Here is a 23,629-nt window from a genome sequence, read left to right as displayed (position 1 = left end):
CCCTCCGGATGCATCTAAAAAACGTGTCCGGCCCAGTCCATAAAATCATTTACTTGGTTAAATTACTAAAACACTCAACCAAGAAGTGCAAAAGCAAGCGGTTTTGATACTATATTCATTGTATAACTGCACTGTACTTATCTACATAAATAAAGTCTTAATATGAAATAAAAATTAAGTAAACACTCTTGAACATTCCACGAGCAAGTATAAAAAGTCAGCAAACGTAGTCAGAGACATTTTTTTCATGAAACATTAATCACAAGACGGTTCCTCGGCTTCTTAGTAAATTACGGAAAGACATTGAAATATTATGAAGTTTACTTTAGTTTATACCTAAACCTGAGTAAATGTTAGAACCATTGCAAATTAAAGTCACGTCTTCGCTGAATCTCTGGAGGCCTAAAAATATACGATTCCAGAACAACTTGTGGTTTATCGGGAAGTTTGCAAATGTAGCACAACAGAAAGCACAAGAATTATTGTGTCCGCACAATACTAGCGTAATAAATCGCTGTTCCAAGTTCCACTAATTATGAAAGTAGGACAAGAAGAGAAAATACGGGTATTTTGCTACACAAAGACAACAATGTGAAAACAAGCACGTGTACGCTAAATACGGATCTATTTTCTGCTTATTCATTATCCCTCTTTACCTTAATAGTAACCAGTCTTCCGTTAGTTCAACCACTTCTACTCAATGTAGACTAGACACTTAACACGTCCCGAAACAGAATGTCTACGGGCCAGACGTCCCGATTTCAATTGTCGCTATTATGAATGGAAGATAGACTTAGACACGTGATCTGTGTCCAGGAACGCGTAGGTTAAATAGCGGCACGTTATGCTGGCCGTTTTGACATCATAAAGTACGGAAATTCACTCCGTCAATAAGTAAATTAATACGAAACTTAATGAATATATTAAAATAGAGCTATATTCTCCTTTAACGTAGTTATTAATTGCTTAATACGAAATTTGACGTCATGACGGACACCATAGCATGCCGCTAGTTTAATTTTGCTTTATTCAAGTATTTTATCGCAATACAATGAACACCTTGTAAGGAATGCATTGAACTATCACTTTATTTTATCTTCCATAATCAAACTTTACCAAATTTACTATGTACATATATGTATATTCTAAGTACATTTGAGTCATATACTTAAGTAGATGTCGGTGGGTTTACCTCTGTTTAATTTGGTCAGCTTTATCCGCGTCAATCTGTGGTTTTCCCCCCGTAAAATTATTCACTTCTTTCTAAGAAATTCTTGCTCTTAAATTCTTAACAATACATGTAAAAACACACAGTTTTCAGACAACATTCTGCTAGAACGTTTATCGACTTACAAGTCGAAGACTAAAGATAATGGCGCTGAATCCAGTATACACTCTAAAATTAACCTGTGTTCAATAAATTTTATGCCTGTCGATCATCCGTCTCTTTCCTTTTCGGCGAATAAAAAATTAGGGCCAATTGTGCTAATTCCTGTAAAAACCATCTAATTTTAATTTAAGTTCGATTCGGTGGTGCGGATCCCCGCTCAGAATCGTACCTGGTGCAACGCATATTGCTGGCTGTTCAACACGGAAACGCAGCCAGCATTATGGGTACATTTGCACCAGGTACGATTGGAGGCGGACTTTTTAATTATGGTTTAGTTTAAGTGTTAATTGTACACAATTTATTTTATTTTGAGTTTTGTTTATTTGTTTTAGTTTTATTTAATTTTTGTTTTGTTTGATATTTTTGTTCTGTAACTGTCAGTTCGGTTCTACTTTCGCAAATTCTGCATAGAATTTACTTAGTCCCATAAAAATCCGTGGACCTCTTTCGTGGCGCGAATTTTTTGTTATCGTTATGTAATAAAGCGGTTAATTTCGTATTGCTGGCAATGATGTTGTGGGTAATTGACGGTACTTCCCTTAGCGACTGAGTCATTAACTAATTTCATAACACGACGGCAAACTAATGTAAGCAAATCCCTTTTCACATACAACTATAATATGATCATTGACTTTTGTTTATAAAACGTCTTTATTTGAACATTCCCTCACAGTTTATATTTTGTTCTATACAATATAAATAAACGTGATCAGCCAGATATGACTCACGTAAACAAATCTCAAGGGAAAACCGCATTTTGTATTCTTTCACACTGTAGAGAGCAGTTACGTTTGTGCTTGGTAATACTTTTTCAATTCCCACCAGACTGTATGACGTACAAGGCTTCTCAATTTCATTTTGAACCCTGAACAACAGTCGCTCAAACTCATCCCGAATACACGTGCCACATAAATAAACACAAAGTATATTTTTCTTTTGCATAAATTAAATGGAGGTGGTAATACATATTCGTAGCATAAAGTAGGATAAGCAGATCCGAAAGTTAATTTATTTTCCTTTTCGGTTTGAAAAGTCATAAGTATTCACAATCATACATACATAAATAGCTCTTACACACACAGTAACCTAGTGTGTTGCGTGGACTTTCAGTAACCTCAGTAAAAAAAAAAGTTTAAAAACAAAAACCCGACTGCGGAAAAATTACGCTCTAAAAAGTACGAAACAAGAAATTCTTTTTCTGAAATTCTTCCGAATAGTGAAGTTTACGTATGCAAACTATTGGGTAAGATTGGCATAAATAAAAAAATATTCAAAAAAAATGTGATGTTGAGGCAAATCCAAAAGCAAAAGACAAACTGTAGTCAATACTGGAAAGTCCCTCCTTTTATTTCTTTTCGTGTGGGTTGTGAGTTCCTTTGAACCGACCTCATCAATCCTGGTGTCATAATTGAGGCAAGAATAGTCCCTGACAATGTATAATCTGTGATAACCCTAAGGCCACATAATCAATATTGTAATTGGGTCGTGTACTAGGTTCAAGATAAATTATGAAATTCTGATTACTAAATAAAGACAGATTAAAACCTAACGAAAAACATTTTCTTTATTCTATTTAACTTATTTATGAATTTTAATCAAGACATACATACATACATAAACTCACGCCTATTTCCCACCGGGGTAACTATAGAATTCGGGGGAGACTATAGAATTCCATTTGCTTCGATCCTGACACACTTCTCTTGCTTCCTCCACATTCATCAATCGCTTCATACACGCACGCCGGTTCAGAGTAGATCGTATTAAACCTTTTCTAAGGACATCTCCAATTTGGTCATCGTAAGTCCTTCTCGGTCTTCCTCTGGTTTTGCTTGATTTTAATCAAGAGAAACGTAATAATAAGTTCGACACTTTATCACGTTTTTCTATGACGTCACAATGTGCTTTTTTATACAAATTCTGACGTTTAGAAAAAACTTTGACTAGTTGGAAACTAGCCTATTTGATATTTACGCATATAAAAGTGAGTGCGCAATGCAAACAAATGTCAAATAGCAATATTGCTTTTTTAGACAAATTTGCTTTGGTGTGGCCTTTTTAACCCCCCCCCCCCCCTATTCGGAGAAGGCGTGACTTACATCGTGGTGACACGGGATTGAATCCTAACTTAGGCTCTATAACTACTGAATTCCACTTGGTGAGTTTGAATTCATGTTTACATAGATAATTGATATTACGTGGTTCCCAAGATTTGAGCCCGGTTAATGGCTATAGGATCGACCCTTACATGGGGCTTGAACACCCTCTCCGGTGTATGTACATACTCACAGCTCACCCACACCTCTGGCTACCCCTTTGGGGATACGGGCGTGATGCTGTCTTATGTCATATATTACGCTATGCATAAAACTTGTGTAATCTCGTCTACAAACAAAATGTTAAGAGCGATGATTCGCCAAAACACGCGGATATGAAACCCATTTCCTACTACAATTAAGGCAGCCGCATTAAACTTGTACGGTTGACGCCAAACTGCGGTCCAGAGACGCTTCAAGGCTGGACACTCTGTAATGGAGTGAAAATCCATTGTACTTACTTACAAATAATATATTAAGCATAACTTAAGCATAGAATAAGGAACAATACTGCATAAGCTCAAGCAACACACACACTCTCAAGATGAACTAAGTACCTACCCACACTCACCGGGCTTTCTGTTAGGCTGCATTTCCATAAACGCGGAGCTATGTGGAGATGAGCGGAGATGTGCAGGAATCGACCAATCGCCGTGAGGGAGAGAGTGACAGAGCGTCTTCGTTTTTCGCTCTCTCGGACGCTGTGATTGGTCAAATCCGCAGATCTCCGCTCTTCTCCGCCCATCTCCGCGTCAGTGGAAACCCGGCCTTAGGCCAACGTGGTAGCTGGTGAGCCGTATTGTATACAGGGTGTTAGTGATATCGTAACGAATACTGAAGGGGATGATTCAGACCATGATTCCGAGTTAATATCAAGTAGAATTATCCGTCGCAAAATTCATGATCCGTTTTTAGTTTATTTAAATTATTTTCAATTCTATACATTTGCGATAGCAAATTCCACTTGATATTAACTCAGAATAATGGTCTGAATCTTCCCTCAAAGTTTTCGTTACGATGTCACTAACACCCTGTTTTATGGTCGAGCTTACTGTGTGAGTGAAAACTGCACTTAAGATAAATTAAAAACTCATTGGTACAGTCATGAGTAATATCATGTACTCACTTTAGAACCCTGTCGCATTATCATAATTGACATTTAATGAGACTTATGGTTTGATTTGTCAAAAAAGTTAATGTGACATGGTTTCAAAGTGTATACATATTAGTACTCATGACCGTACAAGTCCGGTATCGGGGTATTTATCACATCTATATCAATTTATTTATCCGGTACGGGGCGTTTAAATTGGAAATAAAAAGGACTGCCAATACAGATTGCCTGGAAGAAATCGCTTTAAGCAATAGACTTTGATAAGTAAGTCAATTAATGAACGAAATTCAAGATCTTGGAATTTCAATAGTGTGAAAAGCGTCTAGTTCATCGCAAATTCTCACTCCGACCCTGCCCTGTCCGTTTAAACATTCAGACACTAGCATTCCTTAGCTATCCCTTTCAAAGTAAACAAGGCGGAAGGAGACAGGTGTCATTCCACATGAATAATCCAAATACTGTAGGGACAAAGCATAAATAATTCGGGAATGAATCGGATAAATATAGGGCCTTTTTATTTTCCTACGTACCTATGGATTGGCCAAAATACAAAGGTTAAGAAAGTATTTTCTTTTAATAATAAATTATTCTTATTCTTATTAAATTAATTTCAACTGGGTATAGTTCATTTACTAAGTACATCATCTACATAATGAAATGTACACTTTATGGCCCGTGATTTATTTTGAAACATTATTTTTATACCGCGAGCAAGTCGTAAAATCTTGCATTATTTATGTTATATGCGTAGCGTACTTAGGTAGCATATATATATATGGCAATTTCTTAAAGAATATAACCCATCAAAGTGATAAAGGACACAGGGTACTAATTTGGGGACAGGAACAAGCGACGAGCCAAGAACTAAGTTTAACACTGACCATGACAACGGGGTACAGAGTAGTGTATGATCAGAAGCGGCAGTGGCGCGCATGGCCGAGCGTGCCGCGCGGCTCGTCGCGTGCCGTGCAGTCCTCAGCCACCCGGCAGCGCGGCACGACATGCCGCCACCGCGCAACCCCTACACATAAAGCTCGCGAACCCGACAATAGTGCTGTGACAAAAAGTACAAAAACCAGTGGCAATGAAGGAAACCGGACCACTCCATTCTTCAGTTCGTACTTCAAAGTGTCAAAGCTTTTAATTGTTGTACGTACGTCTGGGCATGCTTGTCATCGGGTCTAACAATGCGATACCGGTGTCATATAAATGAAAACAAACTATTTCTTTGAAGGGAACAGACACTAGGTAATTTCTTCGTGTTTTTTTATTAATTAATTCACGTTTATTTTCATGCGGCTCAAGTGAGGATGACGTTATCACATAATATGTATTTATGGGCTAATGAGTTTGTTGTTATAAGAGGAATCAGTTTATAAATTTTATAAGTCTACCATACATTGTTGCATAAAAGTTGATCCGAATGTTAACTGGGTTAAATTTGATAGTACCGTGCTCCCCGGGTGCCAAATAGGGGCATTGTGCACAATACCATTGCCAAAATAAATACTGACTTTGAAATATTTCAATATTTTACGTTGTCAAATATTTTTCGGAACTTATTGGACGGAAAAGTATAATAATGAAGGCCTTGCGAAAAGCTTTAACGAGAGCTTTCTTAAATAGCTGTGGAATTTATTAATGATTATTTACAATAGATAAATACAGCAACAGCTAAATACACCCTACATCATAGTGACTCATCATCTATGTCCGCTTACCTAACCTGAAGATTTAACAGGTCCGGTTTTTACAGAAGCGACTGCCTGTCTGACCTTCCAGCCCGCGAAGGGAAAATCAGCCCAGTACAGGTTAGGTCACATAACTCGGAAAATGGATCACATCATGACTAAATTAAAAAATCTTTTGTAGAATATCGTTACAAATTGTATAAATATGGTGTACAAATTAAGTATAAACCAACAATATTGTTTCAAACATTCAAAACAGCCGTGATTTTATGAATAAGTAATGTAAGCTTAATAGTAATCAACGACACAATTAATAATTATATAAAATCATTAAAATAGTCACTTAATAAAATATAACAATTAATTAGACTTCGTTGTGATCTGTGACTAGATGGAATAATAAATCGTATTTTTAATATCTAATACTTTATATTCAGAGATAAAATCAACACAATTATATTCGCAAATTCTTATTAATTTATTGTTTGTTAATAACATTATTATATTTGTGATTATACAACACTACATTATAATTACGATAGTTACTTGATCTTTCCACTTTTGACGATACTCGTGTACCGGTCGGGCAAGTCAGTCAGTATTTGATCGTCCGAGCAAGTGTTTGTTAAAGATGAAAGTTTTGAATTGCTGAAATACTGGATTTTATTTCTATAAATCCCTTGACTCTGAAGCTATCCCTTTCCGGGTGAGAGCCTTCAGCGCTCCCCATTTGTCCGGCCAAGTAGTAAATGCCATCTGCGGCAAATCTACAATAAATCACGTCAAAAAAAAAAAAAAAGAAGCTATCCCTATAGTAACGAGTGAATGCATGAAAAAAATTCAGTATGGGCGGAAGGACGAGTGAAGGGGCGGCATCTCGAGAATCCCAAATTTACCCCAGCATAATTTTATACAATATTTACCCGTAACTTGCTCTGCATAATGACATTTCTCTTTCGCATGAACTAAGCTAAGAAAAATATAATTTGAGGTTGTTCTTTGGTCGGATTTATCTTAATCTAAATTGTAGGCATTTTTTCATTTAACATAATTATATTTAATAATTATGTTTCTAATGGTTTTCCTATGAACATCTATGGCCCACTATGGCTCAAGCCTCCACTCACGAGAGGTATGGTGTGTGTTCGCTACGCTGCTCCTTTGCAGGTTCGTAATATAAATAATGTGTTAAAAACAATGAGCATCATTAGAAATATAAAAAAAAACAATATTGACATAAATGTACTTGCAAGTTGCTACCTATACTAATACATAACACATTGAAGTTATTGAAATTAAGTGTCGCTAATTTACAATTCACGAATACTTTTGACGTCGCGACATTGCTTGTCTAATTACCATCACAAATAGTCTTCTGGCCGGCTGTTGATAGTTGTAGACGAAATGTGGACAACGACAGAAGTGTTTACGTCACAAACAATTGAAATGCCAAAGCCAGTCCGTAACCGTAAAACGCATGAAATCGGCGTAATTGGAAATAATTTGTTTTTCTAGTTTAACGATGGTTTTCTGCTTATGTATCCGTTCTTTACTATGACACTGAAAATATTTGAATCTTTAAACTTACGTACATACATGTAAACTCACGCCTATTTCCCACTGGGATAAGCACTATGGGATTCCATTTGCTTCGATCCTGACAGACTTCTTTTGCTTCCTCCAAATTTATCAATCGTTTCATACACGCTCGCCGGTTCAGAATAGATCGTACTGAACCTTTTCTAAAAACATCTCCAAACTTTTACAATTTCAACACACACATATACATACATAAACAGCCTATACACGTCTCACTGCTAGGCACAGGCTTCCTCTCCATCTACCGGAGGGGGTATGGAGCAATTTCAATACACTGCATTTTAATATACTGACACTCTAAAGAAGATTGCAATAAATTGTCGTTTGTTGCTGAGTCGGCTAAAGTTATACACTCAACATCAGATGGCACAGCTTGAAATTCAGTGCTACAATTTGCCTTTATGGAGCTTCGCTAGACAAAGTCAAAGACAAATCTCTTGTCCACGTCGTAGCCTTGTTCTTTATTTCAAATGCGTTTACAAATATGTCTCGATAACTTCACACTACTTACATATTATTATTTATTGTAGTGTAAAGTTATCAACAAGCTAGGTCAAAATGTCTGAAGATAATAGCGTTATCTTCAAATTGAAGTTCAAAGATCAGTATGCATTTATTGCGAATCCGTGTCTCAACTTTTGCGTCCAGATCATTCTGCATTCATTGTTTCATTGTGAATCTTCTTCTCTGTCACTCTTTAACATCATTCACCCATTTATGATAAAGATACCCGGGACTTTTTATCTACGGCTTCACATTAAAATCGCCTGTGACGTCGCACCTATATTTACCTAATACCTCCAGTAATTTTGCCATCTAACAGAATTATATTTGGAACTGAATTTTATTCCGTCTATTTACGAAACCGTCGATCGTCAAGGTAAATAAAATCGCCCGCGATTGTTTTTAGATTACGGCTGATCTAAAAACGATTCGGTACAATTTATTTGTTAGGTTAGGACGCTGACGTTTGCTCGTCCATCGCACCAGTGGGATCTAGTTGTACTCAATTGGTGTAATCCGTACACGCGTATTGGTTACACTTGAGTGTTCTTGACATTGGTGATATACGACATACGTCACGTGGCTCCGTGCAACAACACTAATTCATGTTTATTAAACAAATTAACGATACCACCACATTAGATACACGAACTAATTGTCGCGGTATGAACGCTATGCGTGACAATTAGGAAAAATCTCGCAATCTGTGCGACTAGTGAGTAGTAACTCAAGAAGTGTGTGTATTCAATACTGTATTTTTTTTAATGTGACTTATTGCAGATTTGCCGCAGATGGCATTAACTACTTGGCCGGAAATACGGTATTCATTGCATCATACATCTATGAAACTTCACATTATTCAAGAATGAAAATAAATTAGTTACTAATTTCACAATCACCGATTTTTTTTATAAGCTGTTTGAAATATTTTTAAAGTTAAAACAGATTTTTAATCAAATTAAACAGACATAAGTTATTGCAATATAATCCATGCACGTGTACCGACCTTAGACGAATCGGACTGGCATTTTAAACTCAAACATAATCTTTATTCAGTTGGTAACAGAGTTACAATTTGAATCAACTGTTTTTATAAATAAATATTCTTATCGAACCCGTAAAACTACCGCATCTTCTCAACCATACATAACATAAATACACATAAATAGCTTATATACGTCCCACTGCTGGGCACAGGCCTCCTCTCAATCAACCGGAGAGGGTATGGAGCATACTCCACCACGCTGCTCCACTGCGGATTGGTGGAGGTGTTTTTACGGCTAATAGCCGGGACCAACGGCTTAACGTGCCCTCCGAAGCACGGAATCAACTTACTTTTTCGGACAATCAGGTGATTCAAGCCTGAAAAGTCCTTACCAAACAAAGGACAGTCTCACAAAGTGATTTCGACAATGTCCCCATCGGGAATCGAACCCGGACCTCCAGATCGTGAGCCTAACGCTCTAACCACTAGACCACGGAGGCTGTTCTTTTCAACCAGTATCTATATTTTCTAATCCTCTCATAATGTAGAAGTATTTTTTTAAATTAACATTGTTTCTTTAAATATATTTTGAATACCGCCAGCTATAGAGATATCTAAAGAGATGGAACAAATTATTTGAGAATAAACCGAGCAAGGACGAGTCCTTGTCCAACAACCATGGTAAAGTAACACGCCATCCTGCTCAAAAAAATTAGTTCTCTACTTTTGTATTACTCTACTTTTTATATTTCCTTGAAGGCATGTTTTTGTTTCAATATATTATGGTTCTGCCCCAAAAGTTGCATGAACAGGTTGCTTCTTTAGCAATAAGGCTGCCAATTCTTAACATCTGTATCGTTGTTTTCCTGTGTGCCAAGAAGTAGTTCTGCTTTCAATTGTATCAAATTGACTTATATTAGCTGGTAAAATAGACTAACCTGTCAATGATTTACTTTCACACAGATAATAAACGAGTAAGTAACAAACATTGACAAAGTAAAAGTGCATTACCAAATCCAATTCGATAGTTCAACGAACAAAATCAATCGTCAGCTGATCGACCTTGCGACCTAGATTTATATCGACAAAAACTATGATGCTTGATTTAAAACCCATTAAAATAATGCCAATTCAGTGGAGAATATAAATTATCTGTCGGCCGTGTTAATCGCAGCATATAATTTTACATGCCTCGATGATTTATCTGAGCGTGTGAATTAGAAGGGCGAATCGCCAATTCTTTATGTTATGCCAAGCGATCTACATCATTACTAATTTAACAGCCACGCTCTTGTCGGTGTAGCATTCTCCATGCTACTTTTTTAGGGAAAAAATTAGCAGTGGTTTCCGTCTTGCTTTCCCTGCAGTACTCTATCTGGCGCGAGTGGGATAGATTTCAAAGCCATACTAGGACTCCTGTCCTCCGCCTCTGAATAGTACTGACAGTTACTACTACTCTCTGTCAAGTTCCAGGTTACAGACCCAGTGACTTGCCCCTTCCGTCCTGCATTGCCGTACCGTAAACGGTCCACATACATTATTTAAATTGATTGATACTGGTTATCACTGGTCGACATGACAAGTTACAAGAGGCCTTAGCCAAGTTGCAAACAGTGAGTGTCATGTCACCTTATGTCAACCAGTGTAAAAAAGACTAACATTTTTTACACTGTTGCTTTTCGAATTCGTTCGCAACTTAGCTAGCCCCCAAGAATATTACCTACTTGTAATCATTTGTATAGCATTGACCTGAGATAGTGACATACACTACGTAAGCTCACGACTATATTTCCAATTAGGGTAGTCAGAGGTACATTCACCGCACGATGAACTAAGTACCCACACGTTGGCATCACTTGGCTTGACTATTCATGGAACTTATATACATATATATATATATCCCATATATATATCGATGATCTTATGTAAGTCAATGATTTATATCATTATTGGAAAGAGAAATCCGATTCGCCCATTCTCTATTTTAAGCCAGATACTATGGTTCGACAAAAAGTGAACTCAACGCCAATCCCGCATATTCACACAGCTTTATCGACAGTGAAATACTTGGTATTATTTTTTTAACTGCTGATAAATAACATTATTACTTATGCAAAAAACCTACACAACAGCGCGTAAAATATTTAGGATCTGAAACTATAACTACGTAGGTGTACTATTACAAAACCTTTATTATTGATAATTAAATAACTTATTAGTATGTACAAATGTCGGGGAAGCAAGCCAAAAACCTATGGTGGGATGAAATCAAAATGGAATTCCATAGTCTCTGCTTACCCCGGTCGGTAATAAGCGTGGGTTTTTGGTATGTATGTAGTTTATTTATTACTCACCACACAAGATAGACAAAAGCCATAGTGCTTATTTTTAGAATGTGATTCTATTTTTACCCAGTAGTAAGTACTTATCTAACAACAGGGCTGGCATAACAAATTTTGTTAAAAGCCCTCATGTAAAAGATTAAAAAAAAAAAACAATAAAATTGTATAATCAAATTCGGTTCTATTTTTACGTCGACACCTATTAATAATTGGATGTTCAGATCTGTACTATTTTTAACCAAAAAACACCATAACTACTGTACTAAAAATAAACACAATTTGTAGATTTGCAACGAATTCAGTAGATGCTGCAAATAACATCAGCGCAGGTTGACCGAATGCGATAATGAGCTGGTTTTGTGGTCTCACTAATTGTGAAATGACATCCTATGGTATACAATACAATTTGGGTGATTAATCTCATTAGTTCTGTCCAAATTTGTAACTGCTTTTCCTATCGAAAATGTGTTTTTTGGTGATAAACTTAACAAATCAAAAGCCTATTAGAGTTACATGGTTACATGAAGTGGGAGAGATTTAAAAAAAAACATAGAACGCGTTCAGCTGTTTAACTTCTCAGATATGTCGTAAAAACCGACAGTGGGATTGTGTTCTATCACCTGATGGACCATTGGAGTTGTAGGCCTATTTTGTAACGCGGTTAAAACTGAGATCTATCAAAGATAAAACTATTTTTTTTTTTTCATTATAATATTATCAGTAGAAAGTCGACATTACATTGCTATCTTTTCTAACATTGAACTTCGATAAGTTTATCTTATTTGCGTTCACTGTGTATGAACCACATATGAGGCAACATATTTGAAAGTCATACGTACATGTCCCATATGTGGGGCACATTTTGTCTTGCCATAGCATAGAATAAGGAATAATACTACGTATAGAACGGCAACTCCCCGCTCCCCACCAGCGTATGAGCTAGATTTACCTCACCCCCCCCCCCCCCCTCTATTATAGTTTAGACTTCAACCGTATGGTGTCAGACGTCACACACACAGACGCGCGTGTAAGATAATGTCAATGTGTAGTGTCTGTGTAAAACGAGGTTGTTTGTATGAAGTGTCCGGGGTGTGGCCATAGTGTGTCTATAAATACATACATTCTAATGTGTTTATCAAAAAATAAGATTGCACGTGAGGGGTTGATATCTAATTTTCAGTTACACAGTGAGTTTTATTTTAGATAAATGACAGGTCGCAGTTGTCAACCGAGTTACAGAATAGGCCCATCTAACCTGTCACTATACGGTTCTTAACCATATTAGGATTTTGTATCTACCAGCCCCATTGGGGATTACTAGCGTGAATTTATATCCATTATTATAAAAATAATTAGCTTATTTTTAGTTTTATATCAATTATCGTGTAAATGTAGTTCATATATTTAAAACCTACCTTTTATAAATAAATAATTCGGGCCGATAATAATTTACTTGTAACTTTTGTAGCCGTGATAAACTTGTAATTGTAAACAAGTGATAATTATGAACGATAAACCGAATCATTATTATTAACATAAACACAACCACTGGCCTTAACCTTTGGTCTGTGTGTGATAAGGATCCTGACTATCCCTCTCGTATGTTTGTGATTAGGATCCTGACCCATAGGACTGGTACCTATTTTTACGTAATTATCCACTCTAATTCTATCGCAAAAGGTATAATGTTGTGTTTTGAACAAAATTGAATAAATGATCTATCATAGACAATCATCATTCGGATGAAATGTTCAATAGTTCCGCTAGAAAAATCGGTTGAAATTCCGTCTCGACCAGTGATACTTCAACTACCAAAAGTGAATACTAAAAGTGAAAAATAAGCTGAAAATTGTTAAAAAAGGTAAGTAAATGTTCAATTTTATTATTTTATATGTATTGTAGTGTCAATTTTTATAAATTATAAGTTCTCAAAGTGATTCACTTACGAATCATATTAGTTCAAAAGTAACCTACAGATCTCAAATAACTTTTCGTGTTTTTCTTTGAGTTATTCTAAACTTACGCCTTGTTTATATACCTCATATTTTATATTATTTTGAAGGAAATTTTATGGAGATTCTGAATATCAAATTGCTTTGTATGAATAATTCATAAATATTTACCAAAACGTAAATTATTGAAACCATCACTAAAAAATGCACACACACACACGCAAGTAAAAATGGCCGACACTGTGTACGTACACATGTTTTCAAATTTACTATGGCAAAACCGTTATTTCTGAAATACAACTTACAGGATGATCTTTTACTAACTTTTTGTTTTTTTTTTTAGATAAAATGGATTTAACAAATCCTTCAGCTCCGTCAACTTCACGGCCTCTTATCTTTCCAGGCGACGCCACAAGGATCACTGCACCCTTATTAGTGATAATACGGCTCTTATAAGAATAATATTTTGGTCATATAAACCATAATAAGAACAGTTGTTTTTGATTGTATATGAATAAATGATTTAACATGTAGATATCTATCTCTCAATCTAACTAAAGTGATATCTAAATAATAAAAAAAATACCTATTAGACATATTTCATTTTCACACCTTACCTGAACAAAAATAAAACATCCTATGTATGTGTCAGGATCCTAATCATACACAGACTACCGTTCAACAAACGAGTCAGGATCCGTGTCATACACAGACGACTGTTCAACAACCAAGTCAGGATCCGTATCATACACAGACGACTGTTCAAGAACCGAGTCAGGATCCTTATCGTACACAGACGACTGAATGACGAAATACACTCACACAAGCGCAGATATTACTGACCGATTTTTTTGCCATTCCAAAATTTTTCGTCATATTATTTTCATAAAATTGATCAATATAAAGCGATAAAAGTATGTAGTGTGATATGTCTTTACAAAGCTCTATTTTTCTAGTTTATGGTCATATCCTTTGATTTTGACTATGACTTTTGGCACAAACAATAATTGACTGCATAATATTGGTGCAAGTGAATTTTTGATCAAACTTCGTATTCAAGCAGCTCGTATTTTATTTACAAATAATTTCGAGGCTTGTGTTATTGTTTATAAACAAGGAAATATATCTAGCTTTAGTAATCAATCGCTTTATTATAACGTTCCATGCACAAAAAGTGAAATTTACATCATAAGCTGAATGCTGGCGAAACTCGTAAAAATTTTGGAATGGCTTCCACAGACAGGGGGGTAATTTTTTGACAGCGCTGCCACAGACTAAAGGTTATACTAAAATGCCCGACATTTACCTATATTAATAACTATGAAAGTCATATTAAGCATAACACTATAAGTAATTGCGTATATATTTTTATAACATCAACTGTCTGTGTTACGTATATAGACAGTTGATCATCATCATTGTATTAAATTCACTTGACCAGGAATCGAACCCGCGACCTTTCTCTCTCTGCTTTGGTGGTCAAGGTAACCTAACCCAGTCATTACAACACAAAGGTCGTAAATCCGCTATAAATTCGTTAAAATATTGACTTTCTATTAAAACCACCAGAGGTTACAGATTTAACACTTAACCAGCACAATTAGTCATACATAATCATATTTACCTAATGACAAACACTAAATGGAATATTTCTCGTATATATAAAACCGGTAAATTGGTATCGACTCCCGCAATAAGAACTCGTGCTTACCTCAACTTTAATAGTATTTTAATGTATTCTCCGTCATAATAGGTATAATGCGTTATTGACGATAAACTTTAAATCGAGTGCCTTATTTCTCAGTATTATTTTCGCCGTATCGTAAGCATGCCGTGTGTATCGACCAGTGCAGCGCTCGCCGCCGTCGATCGGTGTCAGATTTCTTGCGTGCGCCGGAGTTGGCCAGTTGGAAAGCATGGAAAATGGAATATGTGAAGCGTTTTGGTGTTGCCATATGTAAACTTGTGCGGAGAACTATGCGAGTACCAATGAGGTTTATTAGGAGGACCGCGGAATATTCCCCAAGTAAGATTTGTGATTGATATTTATAGTGTGTTCAGCTTGTGTTTATTGTGCTTTCATTCAATAGGTATATCCATCAGGTAGGGACGTTTCAAACATTTTTTTTTAACTTTTATATTAATTTAAACGAATGTATTTTTATGTTTCACCGTCTTATCATTCGCGACTCAATACTGTTGCCAAATACCTACCTACCTTCGTTTTATGCATATACTAAATACTATAATTATTAAATGAATGTAACATATTGTGTCAGATAATCTCCTGTGATGTACATCAATATTATATTTTTATGATAGGTACTTACTTACAAGTAATATTTTCTATTACTTTTTGCTTAAATCAGTAAGAGATACGTGTATTCTTAAATCGATTAATATAATCATCGTCATTAAAGCAATGGTCATCGTCATCTTCCTAGCGTTTCTATCTCGCGTAGCGTTCGTATCCCGTTTCTCACAGGATCCGCATACCTAACCTGGCAATTTGACAGGCCTAGTTTTTACAGAAGCGACTGCCTGTCCGACCGTCAAACTCGCGAAAGGAAAACCAGCCCAATACAAGTTAGGTCACATCCTCCGTAACGCATTTCTCGGGAATGTGGGTTTCCTCACGATGTTACTCAATTGTATGACAATATTTTATGTTTATTTTTTTTAAGAACGTCTAGGGCCCTGTGCCGAGATTTTTCTTGCAGCTTCTTTTCCCCTGTATAGACAGGTTGTGAGAAGCTGCAGTAGTTTTAGGCGGAGGAGACGTTCGTTATTTAAAAAATCACGATTCAAAGTGTAACTATATTACCTACTGAATAAAGATATTTTTGAATTTGAATTTTTCTTCACCGCTGAGCACGTAAAAATAATTGGTTTAGGCCCGTGCTGGGGTTCGAACCTGCAACCACATAATGAGAGTCAAGCGTTCTTCCAACTGGGCCACCACGACTCTTTAAATCAATAGTCACTTTTTTGTATACAAGCTTATTTTCCCTTTTTACAATGACTGATTAATATTGAAATTGGAGTAAATATCTACGCAATATACCTACGTAGCTACCTATAAGAATGCAATTACCCCGCGTACTCATTTCAGAGAGTTATCATTATTTATTACTCGGTTCATAATTATAGTTTTAAACAGAGACCTTTATATTTCGTCAGTAAATAAAACGTAAAACGAACTTCACTTAGAAACAATCATAGCTACGTTCCCCAAAGCAATAATATACGTAGATAGCGCTGTCTAGATTTGCCTTCGTTTAACCTTCTAATTTCCTGGATACTTAACAGACATAAGCAACTTTTATCTTTATTTTTGGGTGTAAATGATGACCCTTGTACAACACATCTATCATCCTTTATTATACTGATCAAAACAAAGTGAAGGAATATACATATCATCATAATTCTATAAGTATCAGATCCAAATCTCAAGCAACAATTACTTTTATCCTCTGCCACTACAGTATATTTTTGAATAATTATGTACCCTAAGCCATGAGAAAATAGGTAATTATCACGTTAAGTCTGAGCAGCGCGATCTGTCTTATAGATCATAGTCTGGAACGTCTTTTTATCCTATCTTACCTCTCTGCTAAACTGATACTAAAGAAAAACCTTTGCAATCTTTCAGCTGATTATCACAGGACCCGTGGGGTAGTCTAGTTGGTAAAACGCTCGACTCTCATTGTGAGGTCGCAGGTTCAAATCCGACACGGGTCTTTTTAATGGTTTTCCCTTCACTTTATGATCCCTAGTTTGGTTGATCAACTGACTGTCCGAAAGTAAAATGATCCGTGCTTCGGCAGGCACATTATCCATTGGTCCCGGTTACTACTTACTGATGTAAGTATGTAGTCGTTACATAAACCATGTCAGGGGCCTTTGGCGGCTCAGTAATAACCCTGACACCAGAGTTGATGAGGTTGGTATTCCACCTCACAACCCACACATAAGAAGAAGAATGCTTTTACAATTATATTTAGATCTGAAATGATTATTATGTGCTCAGCGGTGAAGGAAGACATTGTAAGGAAAACCACATAGCTGAGTAATGTGTTTCGGAGTTATTATGTGATCTACACCGAACTTGTCATAATGCTAGTTTCCTTTCGGGTTTGGAGGTCAGACAGGCAGCCGTTTCTGTGAAAAACCGGACCTGTCAAATCTTCAGGTTAGGTAAAGTGGACCATGTGAAAATCGGGATAACGCTAGGGAACCATAGTCGCACTACCATCAAAATGTATGCAGCTCCCAAAGCGGGAATGTTCCCGTTGTAAAAACTCTTTAATTGTAAAGACACTGGTTGCTTTTCTTTTTGGGCTACCACGGTAAATAACCACACCATCACGGTAAAACTACTAATACTGCTTCATTATACGGGGTGTAAGTGACATCGTAACGAATACTGAGGGGGACGATTCAGACCATGATTCTGAGTTGATATCAAGTGGAATTTTCCGTCGCAAAATTCATGATTTTTTTTTAGTTTTTTTAAATTATGTTAAATTCTATACTTTTGCGATGAAAAATTCCACTTGATATTAACTCAGAATAATCAGCTGTTTCATCCCCCTCAGTATTCGTTACGATGTCACTTACACCCCGCACAAGTACATACTGTACCCATACAAGTAGGTATGGGTGTTAGTGACATCGTAACAAATACTGAGGGGGATGATTCAGACCATGATTCTGAGTTGATATCAAGTGGAATTTTCCGTCGGAAAATTCATGAAAATTTTTGTTTTTCTTTTTATTATTTTTTGTTCCATACTTTTGCGACGGAAAATTCTACTTCATATCATCTCAGAATCATGGTCTCAATCATCCCTCAAAGTTTTCGTTACGACGTCACTAACACCCTGTATACGTTAACAACTTGAATACCAAGAGTGACTCCAGATACTCTTGGCTCTGCCTCCCCCGATAGATATTAAGATCGTAAGTTCTCCATCTCCATCATCACCAGCCCATTAACGTCCACACTGCTGGGGCACGGGCCTTCCCTACGGATGGATAGGGAGATCGGGCCTTAAACCACCACGCGGGCCCAGTGCGGATTGGTGGTTATTAACGACTGCTAATGCAGCCGGGACTAACGACTTAACGTGCCTTCCGAAGCACGGAGGAGCTCGAGATGAAAACTTTTTTTTTCTGTGGTCACCCATCCTATTACCGGCCTTTGCGAAAGTTGCTTAACTTCAACAATCGCAGACCGAGCGCGTTTACCGCTGCGCCACCGAGCTCTTCGCGCCACCGAGCTCCTCAATCTCCATTCTTATAAAACTTCTGTGCTTATATTATATATCTCCTCCTATGTGTATATTATAGAACATCTGTACCTACTTATAGTGGTAGCAAATGGTCGAATGGAATGAATGTCGATCTTTCATTAGGGTGCACAAAAACCAACCGATAGAATGAACCACATCTGGCAATGGATTCGAGGGAATGTTTTTCTCTCGACCGTTGAATGTAAGAAAAACTAAAGTAGGGATGGGAAGTTACAAGGGCTTTAATTCACTGAGTCGAACTAAAGTACATTTTAATTGAAGAATACTGTATTTTATTATAACAGAAAGGCATGTTTGTACAGTTTTATCACTTACAATAACGCCTTTTGAACAATTTTTAGGTACGTATTTTGACGTATTTTCTAGAAAGTTCTTGTTTACATATATATATAGATTTGCCTCAGACGCCATTCACTACTTGACCGGAACTAGGTACTTCAAAATATTTATTATTACAGGTTTTTGTAGCAATAAATTACTGACATTTAAAATAAACAGAAAGTTGTTTTTATGTAACATTTTAACGTATTTAGATATGTAAATGAACTCCTCGTTAACAATAGTGAGATTGCTACTCGCTCTGGTGATTATACCATGACTGACAAGTGTGCGTTTATTTATTTATAGTTTATAGAACATTCTTTTTGCGAATAATAATATAAATTTATTTTATTTTAGTATTTGCATTAATAGCTTATACATAACCTGATCCTTGACACGTTTCCGCAAAATGATTGAGATTAAGTTCAGTTCAATGAATCGAACACATCAATTCTCTAAATATAGCACATCCCTAAAGGGATTTGTTTCGAGTCATCGACTACCAGCCTTTCTTTACAGATGTTATGACAAATGTGGCCCTTTTGGCCTACACAAATATTTAGTGCTTTGGATTTTTAGGTTGGTTTTACTTGGTCGCTATATTGTGCTCAAGTAATTTACACCCTATTAAACATGGGCGATTGGGTAAGGCTTCTGCCTTACCATATTAAAATATTAACTTAAGGTCCACGTTCGATTCTCAGTGGGGGTAATGTCGAAATTACTTTGTGAGACTCTTCTTTATTTGGAATCACCTCACCTCACTACAGAATCACCTAAGTATGGTCCATACCCCTCCGGTTGATTAAGAGGATGCCTGTGCCCAAGAGGAACGTAAGGCTGTTTATGTTTATGTCTTACAGACGTATTAATATACGCACTACTATCAGATTCCAGGTTATTATTTATAAAACGTCCCTAATGTCCTAGCATTGAGAGTTTGTATTACTTCGATCACACTCGTGGGTGTGCGGTCGCCCAACGATTATTTACCCAATGATATTTGTATGAAGGTGTATCCTCGGGGAGTCGACAGTATTATTAAACTTGTAGTGATGACAAAGGTTACTCTAACGGGTAGACATGTGCTCGCGCGGTAATTTCAAACATATGGCGATATATGAAAGCGTTCACGCAAAAGCATTGCCAAGCAGGATTGATTGATTGCGTGATTATCAGGCAAACTCAGATTTCATATTTTAAAGAGAAGCTGTATTTCATATTACGAAAGACGCAAAATAATTTTAACTGGTTTATAAATATTATATTTTACCACAATCTCATTTAATTTTTTTTTTTTTTTAATGAACAAGTTGAACGCGTTTACTTAGTAAATGCCGCAATTAGGAAAATCGCTAACATTTTATGCAGAACGAACGCCAGAGTTTGTAAATATCGTGCTAGGTTATGATTCTAACATCCATAACAACGTTTTGGTAGTTAACTGTAGGCATGTGCAAGCTTATAAGTACTAGCAAGAACCTGAAGCAAAAACAAAAAATATTATATTATGCATCCAAAAAGGCAACATCAAAGCAATTCATCTAAAAAGCAATATTGCAATTAGACATTTGCGCATGTAAAAAATGTTGCTTTTTTAGGTTAATTGCTTCAATGTGGCCTTTTTACCCCCTGATAAGGTTTAATAATAAAAAATAAACAAGCGGTGAACATGACTGTGTATTTGATAGCCAAGCAAAGTTCGATCGAAATATATGTTATTTGGATTCAACACACGTTCACCGCTTATTTGCTTTTTATTGGTAAGACGGAATAGTAACATAACGGCCCCGATTCCTGCAGACACCGCCTAATTTTATTTTAAGTTATATCCGTCATTTTCATATCCGTCGAAAAGGAAAGGGACGGATGATTCACAGCTCTTAATTTTAGGAAGAATGAGTAAATGAATGAATAACCCGGGCGAATCAAAAAGGTACGTCGTTGGTATGCAATCCGTTTGACGTGCTGTCTACTTAACTGTGTCGGGTTATTGAGTGATGAAAAAGTTTTAGACGGTTGGTTTAGATTTGTGCTTAAAATTGACGTGTGTTCCATAAATTTTATGCTTGTCGATTACCCGTCCCTTTCCTTTTCGGCGGATAAGAAGATGACAGATATAACTTAAAATAAAATTAGATGGTATTTACAGGAATTAGCACCAATATACACAGTGATATGCCGTTCCCGGGAATGTTCCCAAAGTGGGATTGTTCCCGTTGTAAAAACTCTTTAATAGCAAGGACACTGGCTGCTTTTCTTTTTTAAATTGTTCTTTCTTGTACTCTGGTCTTATCTGTTTAAAGATAAGTTTATAGCTCTTTTTACATAAGTTTTGCGCCATTTTACTGTCGAGAACGTTCCCAACGTGCTGTCCCTACTGAATGGGTAAGACCGTATGTCCGCAATCCATGTCGAGGTGGATAAAGGCCTAAGATGTGAAAAGACACCTTGCGGTCACTCTTGATGTCGAGGGAATCAAACTCTAATGACGGTAACATTTTCCTTTTTTCTTTTTTTTTACCTTAGTAAACGAATCTTCAATAACGTACTCGTGATGATTTCAATGATAAATATTAAACGGTCTTGGCCTATACATTTCTTTGATTTAAGTAAAGTTATATCCAATCAAAAACATAAATGTGAAATGACAGCCAAGTTCAATACAATAATAAATGCTTTGGTTGTTGACTTCAACGACAAAAGAAGTGAGATCTAAATGGGTGCCAAGTTCAATGGTCAGTCCTGAATTTATTTATAAGTAACAGTATAACATAAAATATCTTTTTATAACATAAGATAATGTATTGTAGCCTAAGGTCTGTCTTGGCTAGTTTTGATATATGAATTATAGCCTTCGCAAGTTCTAAAACTACAAGTATTTGTCAGTTCTTATTTTATAATTCCGAAAATTCGGATTGTTGGTAGAAACTAACGATCGAACATAATAATTCTTTGGTAGATTTATAAAAATTATATTATATTATTATTATCCGATTGCCCTTTTTCGAATCCTTTATCCATTTTATTAATCGAATAATATTTACTATTTTTTTTAGGACGAAAACAACAAAATGCTGCGCAAGCTACTTACTATAAGTGCTGGCGACTTAATACCTACTATGCGGGCCGCGGCTCGCGCGGCGCGTTGCGACGTCACAAGCGGTCAAGTGACTGTTAGCGGGACTCGGTATTTTTCGAAACTTTGAGTGCCTATAAAATCAAAACTTCTAAGTATTTTTGACTACAACAAAAACCAGTGTATTTGTATACATACAGACTTTACTGAGACATCATTTCAAGCGATTTGGCATACTTAGTAACATTCTTCATTAGGTATTTTAGTTAAGCGTTCATAATAGAATCTAAATATTTAAAAATTGTCAGTTTTATATTTTTTCCTTTGTATTCATCTAACTACCTATCTGCATGCCAAATTTTAACTCTCTAGGTCATCTGGAACTGGGCTAGAATTTTGATCTATAGGTCAGTCAGTCAGTCAGTCAATGATAAAAATGAGGATTTTTGGACATTAATATCTAAATAACCGTTTGAGATAAGCTTATGAAATTTAGAACACATATGTATCTCGTTAGTCTCAATATATAAGCCAAATTTGATACGTTTATGTGAGATAGTTTTTGATTTATGAGGGGGTCAAAAGTGGCTCCAAATGGTTCGTGTAATATTACACACGGTGCGGCTCGCCAGTTCTGTTCCTTGAACTTGGCTGACACGCGACCGCGTGTCTAGATAATGTTGGTGTTGGTGTATAATGTTGGTCAGTAATGTTGATGTTTGCCTTCGTAATATACACGTACAATTACAAAGTGAACTGGCTGATATTATCTAAAATTTCAAGTTCATTAAATCATTATGGGTTGAATGAGAAGGTATTCTTTAAACTTCCTTAATTTATCGTCACATCGGTGTCTTTTTTTTTATCTTAGATGCACTTCGGTTACATCCAGTGATTACATAAACTGCCTATATACGTCCCACTGCTGGGCACAGGCCTCCCCTCAATCAACCAAAGGGGGTATGGAGCATACTCCACCACGCTGCTCCACTGCGGGTTGGTGGAGATTGTGAATGAATGTGTTACTGTCAGTATCGGATACTTGTCGTCATGGCCAAATTGACTAAACGTTTTCTTTTTTCTATTAAACTTATTTATGAATTTTAATTAACAAAAAAATAAGTGCGACATTATGTCGCGTTTTTCTATGACGTCACAGGTTGCTTTTTCATACAAATTCTGTAGTAATTTCCTGTCTTGACGTTTAATAAAAAGTAAGTGATTTGACTAGTTGGAAACTA

At 36.3% G+C, this 23,629-nt stretch overlaps 2 protein-coding genes across 9 annotated transcripts in view; both read left to right on the top strand.

The window, feature by feature from the left end:
• LOC126374669 (potassium/sodium hyperpolarization-activated cyclic nucleotide-gated channel 2) overlaps positions 1-23,629 on the top strand; it is a 317,872-nt gene that overhangs the window by 184,582 nt on the left and 109,661 nt on the right. For 2 of the 8 annotated variants that reach the window (XM_050021378.1, XM_050021377.1), the window contains exon 1: positions 5,562-5,848. The exons of 4 other annotated variants lie outside the window; for them this stretch is intronic. Coding sequence is in view for 1 of the 4 variants with exons in the window: in XM_050021375.1 (XP_049877332.1) it covers positions 15,597-15,699 (103 nt within the window). In the remaining 3 variants the exon portion in view is untranslated. Of the gene's footprint in view, positions 1-5,535; positions 5,849-15,443; positions 15,700-23,629 lie in introns of those variants that run through there. 2 more of the 8 variants (XM_050021380.1, XM_050021375.1) reach the window with 2 other exon arrangements.
• Positions 1-23,629, top strand: part of LOC126374664 (GPI ethanolamine phosphate transferase 3) — a 387,485-nt gene that overhangs the window by 303,401 nt on the left and 60,455 nt on the right. The gene's annotated exons all lie outside the window — the stretch shown is intronic.

The sequence above is a fragment of the Pectinophora gossypiella genome, chromosome 17 (genome assembly GCF_024362695.1).
Source record: "Pectinophora gossypiella chromosome 17, ilPecGoss1.1, whole genome shotgun sequence".
NCBI lineage: Eukaryota > Metazoa > Arthropoda > Insecta > Lepidoptera > Gelechiidae > Pectinophora > Pectinophora gossypiella.
The sequence above is the reverse complement of the archived record's forward strand: the minus strand, read 5'-3'. Positions and strand labels throughout refer to the sequence as shown.